Here is a 12,965-nt window from a genome sequence, read left to right on the forward strand (position 1 = left end):
GGACCCTGTTGAAACAGGTACATAGTGGAGGAAGCTGACGCTTAAACAACAAACCAATTACAAGGTAAGACAGAAGATTAGTGGCTCCTGGGCTCATCTGCTGCAAATGGGATCAGGGCTGCTTAGTGGGTTTAGTGACGTACTGCTGCTCCGAGGCTCGTTCACTCCGGTTCACGCCTGCCTGCCTCCTTTTGCAGGAAAATACCCCCCTGGAAGGTGTGCAGCCACCCCCTCCTGTAATTTTTTGTGATTTTATGTAATAACATTTTTGTATATTACTGTTTTTTTTTTTTTGTGGCAGGCTCCTCTGCCCACCCAGCAATATGGACTTTCCTGACTTGTGGGTGGTCAGAATGGGTTTGAAAAGGGCCAAAGGACGTTCTGCCGCTCCCTCCTTGAACGGATTACAATTTTCCAACTGAAGCTCTCTCTCCCGGAACGCCGAGTTGCCGAGTGCTTATCGAAAAACGGGTGACGCTTTTGTTTTGTCAAGTATTTGAACTGTCTTTGTTTTCTTTTTACCGATAGAATATAATAAGAGGTAAAAAAGATGGCGTTCATGCCGGTGAAGTTCGACCTGCCCAAACGGGTGAAGCTAGCCCAGGGTCTGTGGCTCTTATACTGGGTCTCGGTGATGGCCGGGATCCTGCTCTTTAGCCTTGGGATTTTCTTCAAGATTGAGCTGCGGAAGAGAAGTGAAATAATGGACAACAATGAGAGCCATTTTGTGCCCAACCTGCTGATCGTAGTGGGCATGATCGTCTGCGGGATCAACGGCATCGGCAGCAGGGTCTGCCACGACGCCCTGGACCCCACCAAGTTCCCCAAGTGGAAGCCCATGCTGAAGAACTACATGCTGTTCTGCTGCGGCTTCAACGTGGTGCTCTTCGTCATGGCCCTGCTGTGCTTCCTCATGCAGTTCGCGCTCTACCTGACCCTGGCCGAGGGGCTGAAGAACACCATAAAGTTCTACAAGGATACGGACACGCCGGGCCGCTGCTACATGAAGAGGACGCTGGACATGACCCAGATCGAGTTCCGCTGCTGTGGCAACAACAACTACAGGGACTGGTTCGAAATCCAGTGGATCAGCAACCGCTACCTGGACATGAGTAACGACGAAGTGAGAGAGTGAGTACCAAGAGAGGCTCTGTGACAACAAGCGGTGGTAGAGTGAGTACCTCTGTGACAACAAGCGGTGGTAGAGTGAGTACCTCTGTGACAAGAAGCAGCGGTAGAGTGAGAGGCTCTGTGACAACAAGCGTGGTAGAGTGAGTACCTCTGTGACAACAAGCGGTGGTAGAGTGAGAGGCCCTGTGACAACAAGCGGTGGTAGAGTGAGAGGCTCTGTGACAACAAGCAGCGGTATAGTGAGTACCTCTGTGACAACAAGCGGTGGTAGAGTGAGAGGCCCTGTGACAACAAGCGGTGGTAGAGTGAGTACCTCCGTGACAACAAGCGGTGGTAGAGTGAGTACCTCCGTGACAACAAGTGGTGGTAGAGTGAGAGGCTCTGTGACAACAAGCGGTGGTAGAGTGAGTACCTCCGTGACAACAAGTGGTGGTAGAGTGAGTACCTCTGTGACAACAAGCGGTGGTAGAGTGAGTACGAGAACGAGCAGCGATTGTTTGTACGTGTCTTTGTGTGTCAAAAAAGATATAGGGACAAGTGGTGTTTGATACTGAATTGATCATTGTGCAACTAACACTTGCAGTACTAATTTGAGCCTCAGCGAGAGAGAGAGAGAGAGAGAGAGAGAGAGAGAGAGAGAGAGAGAGAGAGAGAGAGAGAGTTTCTGTTAGAGCTGCATGCTACATGTAGCTATTAGTAAACAGGCAGATCACCTCACAAAAACCTTTGATCTAATAATCTTTGGATAGGCTTTCGCTAGGGGGGTTGAGGCTATAACACAAAGATCTAATCAAACACAAGAAGACTCTACTACACCGAGAGGCATTCGAAGAACATAAGAGAACAGGTCACACCAAAAGAGTTTCAATTAATTTGTTAATCCCTTTGTTTCAGTGATCCAAAATACAGGGTCGGGGAAGATTGAGAGGGGGCGGGGCAGAGTGCATGGGTTGAATGGTTTCAGAATAGAATACTGTAGATGGGCAGAGAACTAAAGGGTGCTGAAGTGGGCTCTTGGGGAGAGCAGTGCAAGTGAAGTCAGGTTCATATAGATAAGTCTATAATCTTCCCAGATCTCATTTTCACCTCTCCTCGCGGCTTACTGCCCTCCCATTGTGACAAGCGCTCAGTTTATCTTGCCAGTACCGGGCTCTGTAATGTGACTAATGAACCACGGCCAAATCTAAAAGCAAGGGTTTGAAAGAGAAAATAGACTAATTTGCTCATCAGACTGGAAAACAAACGTAAATTCTGTTGTAATTTTTTGACAATTAAACTACTTATAACATGTATGCATCCATACTTCCATTCGAACTTGAAGGGAATCACAGTCTTCTGTCTCCTATAGCCATGCTGAGGTCCCTGCATGAGACTAGTGTCCCATACGTATCCTGTAGCCATGCTGAGGTCCCTGCATGAGAATAGTGTCCCATCTAGCAGACTAGTGTCCCATAAGTATCCTGTAGCCATGCTTAGGTCCCTGCATGAGACTAGTGTCCCATAAGTATCCTGTAGCCATGCTTAGGTCCCTGCATGAGACTAGTGTCCCATAAGTCTCCTGTAGCCATGCTGAGGTCCCTGCATGAGACTAGTGTCCCATAAGTCTCCTGTAGCCATGCTGAGGTCCCTGCATGAGACTAGTGTCCCATAAGTCTCCTGTAGCCATGCTGAGGTCCCTGCATGAGACTAGTGTCCAATAAGTCTCCTGTAGCCATGCTGAGGTCCCTGCATGAGACTAGTGTCCAATAAGTCTCCTGTAGCCATGCTGAGGTCCCTGCATGAGACTAGTGTCCCATAAGTCTCCTGTAGCCATGCTGAGGTCCCTGCATGAGACTAGTGTCCAATAAGTCTCCTGTAGCCATGCTGAGGTCCCTGCATGAGACTAGTGTCCAATAAGTCTCCTGTAGCCATGCTGAGGTCCCTGCATGAGAATAGTGTCCCATAAGTCTCCTGTAGCCATGCTGAGGTCCCTGCATGAGACTAGTGTCCCATCTCTCAGGGTGGATTGTATGTCAGACCGTAAGCTACAAACAGGAGAATGCCTTAAGGGCCATTCTGACCGAAAACAGTCTAACTTTTATTAGATACCTCAGTTTTTTGCCAGACACCAGTGAAGTTGTGTGGCTTCATAATACTGTAGGTCAACTCCATTCAGAATAATCTGGCAAAGATGGACAAAGTAGTTTTTTCCTATTGCTAGGTTTTAGTGAATCGTTCCTCGTCTTCATTGGTGGAAGTCTGGGGGTGTTGCAAATGTGGATTTTATGGTGGTTTCTGTTCTGGATCTATTGTGATATTTCTTCTTGACCTGTAAAGCCCAACTGAACTACCCCCGATTACTGAACTACCCCAGACAACTGAACTACCCCAGATAACTGAACTACCCCAGACAACTGAACTACCCCAGACAACTGAACTACCCCAGACAACTGAACTACCCCAGATAACTGAACTACCCCAGACAACTGAACTACCCCAGACAACTGAACTACCCCAGACAACTGAACTACCCCCGATAACTGAACTACCCCAGATAACTGAACTACCCCAGACAACTGAACTACCCGAGAAAACTGAACCGGGTGGGACTCAGATCAAGGGAGAAAGTGAGGGATATTTATTTCCCTTTAAGAAGAGCTACGTGTTTACATGTATGCAGCTCTCTGGCGCTAGTGCAAATTTACAGTGCAGGCTAATTCTGTTCTAAGTCAACCATGTAAATAGTACAGCCATGGCCCACCATATTGGCATCCTTCATGCGAAGGAATAACTCAAGCCTCATCAATATAGCCTTACTGGTACAATCCCCATGATCATCACATATTGCCACACTATCTTGACTGCAGGTGTACTGTGAGAGGACCCCTGACTGACAGCTCTAAGTGTGTACTGTGAGAGGACCCCTGACTAACAGTTCTAAGTTCACACGTTTCATCAGCGTCTGGTCAATGAATCATATTAGCGTCATTCTATACTAGGTTAGGGTTCAGATATATAACCCATGACATCATGGGTTGTATCGCTCACCCGTCTCTTGTGTGTTTCCACCACAGCCGTGTGATGAGTAACGTGGAAGGCAAGTTCCTGATGGACAGCGTTCCGTTCAGCTGCTGTAACCCCGGCTCCCCGCGGCCGTGCATCCAGCACCACCTGACCAACAACTCCGCCCACTACGACTACGACCACCGCATCGAGGAGCTCAACATCTGGACCCGGGGCTGCCGCGAGGCCCTGGTGGCCTACTACGGGGGACTGATGAACACCATTGGAGCCCTAGTGATCCTCGTTATCATTCTGGAGGTGAGAGTTTCAAGTTGAGCTGCATAGAATTGAAAACAACGATAAAGGAATATGTGGGATTGAGGAAGGATGTGAGGAAAGGAAAGGAAACCCAAAGGGCCTTATCGGGTGTCTCCTCGAAAGTGAATGAACCTACAATACGAGCAAGGGAACGTGATGCAGAGACGACTATTATGTGACAATACTAGCAAGGGAACGAGATGCAGAGCCGCAGGGCATAGGAGGAAGAGAAGACTAAAGTGAGCTTCCTGTTCTGGGCCCAGGAGTTCAAAACTTTTAATCCCTATCTGATCGGATCAGATTTGGATTCATTCATTTCAACTGGGGGACCCTAATGTAAACAAGACGAAAGTCTTTCTCTGGTCTGCATCCCCTTAACAATTGTGTGTATTGAGCTGTACTGTACTGTACCCATTCTGCAATCTGTTAATAAAAAATGTCAATCAATCAATCAATCAATCAATCAATCAATAGGGATTACAAGTTTTGAACTCCTGGGCCCTGGTTATTAAATAGATCCAGACAAACAAACAAAAACGTGTTAGCATGTAAACAAAAAAAACATGTTTGCATCTAAGAAAACAAGGAAACAAACAACAACAAACAAACTTAAATTGATTCACTGTACATCCACGGTGATTATCAGAAGAAGTAGGTGCCCCTTATCCTTGCGTTCACATAATGCCAAACAAAAGGAAAACACTAAACAGCAATTTCTTGCAAGACATGAATGCAGGGATCGGTTTGGAGGGTTGACAATCACCCTGGATGTGATTAACAAAATAATTATTTAATGAGTGATTAGACATTGTGGTCAGAGCCAGCATTGCAGGTAAGGGTTGTATGTGAGTTTCTGAAACAGAGCTGATGATGGTAATGTTAGAGTTGAGTTTCTGAAACAGGGTTGATGATGGTAAATGGTTAGAGTTGAGTTTCTGAAACAGGGTTGATGATGGTAAATGGTTAGGGTTGAGTTTCTGAAACAGGGTTGATGATGGTAGATGGTGGGACCTGGTCAAATATAATGCAGGCTTAGTCAAATGCCGATTGCTTGTGGGTTTCAAATCAATTCTAAAAACGTTAGTGCCTTGTTGCCTTTAGAAAAGTTTCCCTTACACATCAACAAAACATTTAAAGACTGACCATGTTCAAAGACAATTTTGAAGTTGAACACTTTGGGCCGTTATTTCACTTCCTCCAGGCACTTGTCATACAGGAATGGTTTTATATTTAACCAGGAAACCACATCTTACCATTGTTGGCAGTCAGAATGGAGACAGAGTGGTTGAAGCTCCGCTTCCTGGCACCAGGATTTTTGTGCTCACCACATTACGCCCACATGCCTTAACTTAACATGCCTGGTCTCAGTGACATGAGGCACACCTTAAATCTGCTGCCACCATGAATAAGAATGTGTTGTCAAGTGACCTGTCTGGTTCATTCTCACTCAGAGTCTTCAAGTGACTTTCCTAGCTGTATATCCAATTGACTAGGACTGAAGTAAATAAACTGCATCTACTGTGCCTGATGTATAGCTCACACTATGCTGTGTACATCTATGGTTGGTGAATACCACAGACAAAGACACATCATTTGTATCCATGTCTGGATTCATACAGGAGCAGAGGAATGTCATTTTGTGGCCCAGGTCAGATGATCTCCCTACATTAAACTGGGAACAAAACAATATAGGTCACAACAAGTTAATTTCTAACAAGACTATAGGCAAGCCAGTTAAGCCCGGATCTGGCTATGACACTCACGCATGCGTATTTCACCAATTGGGAGTCAGCCAGCCATTCAGTCAGTTAGGGACATTCACTATTGTAGGCCGGCAATACATATAGTTATTTCCTGTAGATCCAGCCATCATACGGATGATGAATTCAGACATACATAGTTAACTCCCAAAGATAACCCCAAATAATAATCTCAAACCCTGCCCTCTTTTCTTGATCCTCCACTCACAACTGTTGCTTGCCTCAGACAAACTTTGAAGCAACAGTTGTGATTGGACGATCAAGAAAAGGGGGTGGGTTAATTGCGTGAAAACTGGACAGTGAATCCGTACACGTTCTTTTCTTTCCATCTCCAACTTTTGAACACACAGCTCTTTGTCTGGAAGGTTCCTGCTAGTTCCACAACACAAACTATTTATGAATTAAACCGATTGTGAAGAGTCAACAAATGTTCTTCATCACCCATTCCCACGTCTACAAGTTATAAATTACAGTCTTGGTCTGGTGCACTGAGCAGAAATGGCCAGTCTACACATTATAAATGAGTCAATGACTGGTCTGGTGCACTGAGCAGAAATGACCAGGCTACACATTATAAATGACAGGGCTGGTGCACTGAGCAGAAATGACCAGGCTACACATTATAAATGACAGGTCTGGTGCACTGAGCAGAAATGTCTACTGAAGATGACTTAGTTATAGATTGTAACAAGCGGAGCAGCCTTTGGGGCTGGAGTTGTGAGGGTTGCCTAACGTCAGTGTGTGGTGGGCAGGGTAAGAGAGGATCAGGGACTCGTGGAGAGGATAATCTGGACGGGGAGGCCTTTCTGGACGCCGCAGAAAGTTGCTGTCGTGAGTTCTTCCTTGTTATCTGGGTCAAAGCAGTTTAACCTGAATATAATGCTAAGTGGCTGACGGGCCAGAAGTTGATGAGAGCTTTATTTACACCGGTTGGTCGCTTAGATCGTAGTGATGATATTAGAAGGACCTTTTTTGTTTTCGAGGGAAAGGATGTGTGGAATGATTGGAGCATTGATCTGGCTGGCAGGTCTTTCTCCAGAAGCTTAATATGGCTGCAGGCTGAAGGGAGATAAGCTATAGTATGTTGGTCTGGTCCTTAACTGGCCTTGTAGGCTCATACATACCTAACTGGCGTTGTAGGCTTGTACATACCTAACTGGCCTTGTAGGCTCGTACATACCTAACTGGCCTTGTAGGCTCGTACATACCCAACTAGCCTTGTAGGCTTGTACATACCTAACTGGCCTTGTAGGCTCGTACATACCTAACTGGCCTTGTAGGCTCGTACATACCTAACTGGCCTTGTAGGCTCGTACATACCTAACTGGCCTTGTAGGCTCGTACATACCTAACTGGCCTTGTAGGCTCGTACATACCTAACTGCCGTTGTAGGCTTGTACATACCTAACTGGCCTTGTAGGCTTGTACATACCTTACTAACAATACTAAGGGATAACAATTACAATAATGTATGTAAATCACACTTAAAGGACAGGCCTTTTAACCCAGACCCTATTTAAATCATTTCACTGATGACTTTAGTAGAAACTTAGCACTGTGCTGCATCCTCTCACTAGGCTTCAATACAACCCAATGGGGTAAATGGTTTAGCCTTCAATGCATTTAGGAGTTATGCATGCAACTGGGCAACATAGATACTGTAGCACAAAGCTTATAGGACTCATTATATTATATAAAGAACATGTATCATGGTTTATAAAGACATGTATCATGGTTTATAAAGAACATGTATCATGGTTTATAAAGGACATGTATCATGGTTTATAAAGGACATGTATCATGGTTTATAAAAGACATGTATCATGGTTTATAAAGAACATGTATCATGGTTTATAAAGGACATGTATCATGGTTTATAAAAGACATGTATCATGGTTTATAAAGGACATGTATCATGGTTTATAAAGAACATGTATCATGGTTTATAAAGAACATGTATCATGGTTAATAAAGGACATGTATCATGGTTTATAAGAGACATGTATCATGGTTTATAAGGACATGTATCATGGTTTATAAAGGACATGTATCATGGTTTATAAAGAACATGTATCATGGTTTATAAAGAACATGTATCATGGTTTATAAAGAACATGTATCATGGTTTATAAGGACATGTATCATGGTTTATAAAGACATGTCTCATGGTTCATAAAGAACATGTATCATGGTTCATAAAGAACATGTATCATGGTTTATAAAGACATGTATCATGGTTCATAAAGAACATGTATCATGGTTCATAAAGAACATGTATCATGGTTTATAAAGACATGTCTCATGGTTCATAAAGAACATGTATCATGGTTCATAAAGAACATGTATCATGGTTTATAAAGACATGTATCATGGTTTATAAAGACATGTATCATGGTGTTTGAAGCTAAAGCTCTTGACTCCATTGGGTTGTATTGGAGCCTGGTGAGAGCAGGCAGCAGTTTAATACTAGAATGACCAGTGAAGCTATGGCCTGTACTAGTCTATATCATGCCAGACAAGGTCTAAATAGGGCATAGGTTAAAAAAAGGTGAACCCGACCTATAAGTGCCTTCCCAAATACAAACAATGAGCTCTGTTCAAGGCCCTGTGTTCAAGGCCCTGTGTTCAAGGCCCTGTCCGTCCCATCCTTGTGTTTCCCAGTCGGCGGACGTGGCCGGTCTCAAGTACCTCGTCACCTCCCTGGAGACCCTGACCGACCCGGACAACCCAGAGAGCCCCAGCGAGGGTTGGCTCTTGGAGAAGGGTGTGAAGGAGACCATCGCTGAGGCGATGGCCAAGCTCAAGGCGCTGGGCAAAGGCAACCAGGTAGATGAGGGTGAGGAGGGCGGAGCCGCAGCCACCTGAGAGCCCTGCCCCCAAACCCAAGGACTGAGGTCTCTCCCACCCCCCCACCCCACGGTGCTCGCGGAGAACGGAGTCAGAGCGGAGAGAAAATAACACCTTTCTCTAGCGAAACACACACACACACACACACACACACACACACACACACACACACACACACACACACACACGTGTAGATACATTGTGCACACTATTGGAAATAAAGAAAATACTAAATTCAAATACTTAAAACACACATGCTCATTCACGCTCTAAAAAGTGAATCAACTCAAGTGAAAACGTCAAACATGTGAATGTCTATATGTCCAGAAGAATTCTGTAAATATGTCAAAGAGTCTATTTTTAAAAAGGTTGGAACAGTTATTCACGTTCCAGGGATGACAGGGGGGGAACTGTATATAATAAATTGGGTTGTGAATAATGTAAATGATAAGAGTCAAAGTCTACTATACCCCTGTCCTCCTCCCTCTCCTGCCCTCCTCCCTCTCTCCTGCCCTCCTCCCTCTCCTACCCTCCTCCCTCTCTCCTGCCCTCCTCCCTCTCTCCTGCCCTCCTCCCTCTCCTGCCCTCCTCCCTCTCTCGTCCTCCTGCCCCCCCCCCCGTCCATTCCAGGACAAATGATGGGCAGAGCCCGAAACCATCAAGCCTGACACTCAATCATTATTGATCCTAGAGTCTTAGCGACCCCCCATTTATGATGTAGAAAACAGAATTTGTTTAATGGACATGTAACCCGATAGCTACACAATGATACTTAAAACAAAAAAGATATATGAATATTGCTTAGGCTCGAATCAATTCAATTAAATTCAAGAAACCATCCTAATTCCCATCCCGTAGTTTGGGGGCATCGACAACGCTTAACATGGCAGCTTAATCCAGGGCAGCTGCAGGAAGAACCGGGTTCTCGGTCCGCCCCCCTCCAAGCCAGTTAGTCCCGCCCCCCCTGTGTTCCACTGGACCGGCCCGCGTCCGTTCTGCGTCCACGGTACTGACTACACACACACAAGAGACAAGACACCCGCGCCTCTCCATCCTAGTGTCCATGTGACTGTCGGGTTACATGCCTGTCCAGCCTCTGAGGCAGACGGGACACTGGTTCCTCCCTCTGAGAGGCTACTGAGGGCTGAGGGCCCAGAGGAGGTGCTGAGGGCACCTGAAGAAGAAGGTTTTGTATACTTCTACTGAAGAAAGAGAGAGAGAAGAAGAGAAACTTAAGAGTTATCAGTTTTTAAAGTCAGTGCACCCTCTGTGAGCACATAGTGATTAAGGGTCAGTTTTTAAGCAGAAAAAGAAATATTTACAAGTTACAAGTTAATGTATTTTTATTTTCTGTCAGTGTGACCTCTATTTTTTTGTCTTCCTTTGTAATATGGAGAGTTGTAATCTTTTCTGTACATTTTGATCAGCAGTACAGCCAGTTATTGTGGGTTGGTTGGAGCTTGTAGTCGCTCTGTTGTGTCAGATAATCACCTATAAAGAGATTGTGATAAGTGGTTGTGAGTCATGACTCATCATTTGATACTGGAGTTGCACAACTTACAAACAGGTACATGGTGTTCGTACAGTACAACTTACAAACAGGTACATGGTGTTCGTACAGTACAACTTACAAACAGGTACATGGTGTTCGTACAGTACAACTTACAAACAGGTACATGGTGTTGGTACAGTACAACTTACAAACAGGTACAGATACAGCCCTGAAAAATCAAGCATCTACTGCTCCTCTACCACTACTCCACCACTCCACTCCAAACTGATTTTGTGACTTCTATTGTTCTGGACCGGGCCAGATTTCACACCTCCACTGCCTCCCACAGGCTGGGGAGATTTTCATCTTACATTTTTATTCATCCCAAATGTCCCAGCCCCATCCGATTTCTTAGCTTTGTTCACTGTTTATTTATCATGCATTGCAACACTAATATATGGTCAGTACCCCAAGTCAGACTGCCCATATAAAAATGATCTTGGGGGTCTGAGGGCAGTAGCCCCTGACCCCCTCCCTGGGGAAGCACTTAAGTTAAGTACCATCCCTTTGTTTACATTTAGACCCAGCCACCAGCCCCCGAAAATTAACACCCGAGTGCTAGTTCTAAAGTGACAGAGGAGTGGCAGAAGGAACCTGAATCTGAAGGGCTTCATCTGTACATGGTGTTCATACAGTACAACTTACAAACAGGTACATGGTGTTCGTACAGTACAACTTACAAACAGGTGTGAGATCGGTCTCAAGAACACTATAGTTCCTCTGGTACCATGTTGTCATGATCGACAGACTCGATCTGAACATGTGAACAGAAGCCACCAGTGGTGGAAGAGGAAGAACTCCCTTCCTGGAGGTAGAAAGACCCTCATCTGAGGTAACCAACTCCTTCCTGGAGGTAGAAAGACCCTCATCTGAGGTAACCGACTCCTTCCTGGAGGTAGAAAGACCCTCATCTGAGGTAACCGACTCCTTCCTGGAGGTAGAAAGACCCTCATCTGAGGTAACCGACTCCTTCCTGGAGGTAGAAAGACCCTCATCTGAGGTAACCGACTCCTTCCTGGAGGTAGAAAGACCCTCATCTGAGGTAACCGACTCCTTCCTGGAGGTAGAAAGACCCTCATCTGAGGTAACCGACTCCTTCCTGGAGGTAGAAAGACCCTCATCTGAGGTAACCGACTCCTTCCTGGAGGTAGAAAGACCCTCATCTGAGGTAACCGACTCCTTCCTGGAGGTAGAAAGACCCTCATCTGAGGTAACCGACTCCTTCCTGGAGGTAGAAAGACCTTCATCTGAGGTAACCAACTCCTTCCTGGAGGTAGAAAGACCCTCATCTGAGGTAACCAACTCCTTCCTGGAGGTAGAAAGACCCTCATCTGAGGTAACCGACTCCTTCCTGGAGGTAAAAAGACCCTCATCTGAGGTAACCGACTCATTCCTGGAGGTAGAAAGACCCTCATCTGAAGTAAACCTTCTCCGTTCAAAATTCTACTTGAGTGCTGGGTTCGAGCCCAGCTCTCTGCGTTGCTACCAGCTTGGCTGGTCGTTCATACTAATACAATTGGCAGTATTAGGGGGTGGGAATCTGGCGTTGTGGACAGCGACGCCTACAGGTCAGGTCTCGGCGCTTGCTCAGCGGGGCAGGACTTGGTGGAGATAGCGTGCCCTCCCATGCGTTACACTCCACCAATGAGAGTCCTCGCTGCCAAGTGAAAAAAGCGCCACTGGCTTGACGGCGCATGTCTCGGAGGAAGTGTGCGTTCGACATCAGGACACCCTTGTACCTACTCGTGGGGGGAACATGCGTACAACCAGGTAGGGGAGGGGGGGAATTGGCACAACGACTAAATTGGGATGGGGAGAAAATCAGAGAAAAATAGGTGAAAGAGAAGGTTAAAAAATTAAATAAAAAATCTACTTGAGTCAAAGAAGGAAAGCAAAAGGACACATTCTATATTCTAATATTCTTGTATTTCAATGATTGTGATTCAATTCTTGATGCATTGACCTCTTAACACATTAATTGCCAAACCCGAGATAAGTTGGGTTAACTCGACATGCGTTGGCTGCCAGACCCGAGATATCTCGGGTTTTGGTCATTTATTCTTTTATTCAATGTTTTGATTCATTATTCATCCAGGGACCTTGGTATTACCATAGGGAATGAGTCTGAGATCGCCAAAGTGCAATACCGGCCGCATCCAGCTAGACGGCGGTATCGAGCACCCTTTGTAACCTTGTATCTTGGCCTGTGTAATGGCCAAATGTCTCCGGGCTCACTTTTCTTTGTCGGACAAGCGGAGCGGTTATAATGATCGGATTGAGAAGCATCAAATGCTCCCGATGCATGACGTGTGGTGGATTATGTTGGCGACACGATGGACACCAATACTTGGAATCGCGATCAGATAATTGGAATA

At 45.6% G+C, this 12,965-nt stretch overlaps 1 protein-coding gene across 1 annotated transcript; it reads left to right on the forward strand.

Moving 5' to 3' along the window:
• Positions 1–550: 550 nt before the first annotated feature.
• prph2b (peripherin 2b (retinal degeneration, slow)) lies at positions 551–9,056 on the forward strand (the record flags this gene model as incomplete). The annotated part of the gene is made up of 3 exons (XM_084321887.1): positions 551–1,131; positions 4,185–4,431; positions 8,853–9,056. The coding sequence occupies 3 exons, from the start codon at positions 551–553 to the stop codon at positions 9,054–9,056; spliced, it is 1,032 nt and encodes a 343-aa protein (XP_084178013.1).
• Between the last annotated feature and the right edge of the window lie 3,909 nt (positions 9,057–12,965).

Source organism: Notolepis coatsorum (assembly GCF_963971535.1).
Source record: "Notolepis coatsorum genome assembly, chromosome: 9".
NCBI classification, from domain to species: domain Eukaryota; kingdom Metazoa; phylum Chordata; class Actinopteri; order Aulopiformes; family Paralepididae; genus Notolepis; species Notolepis coatsorum.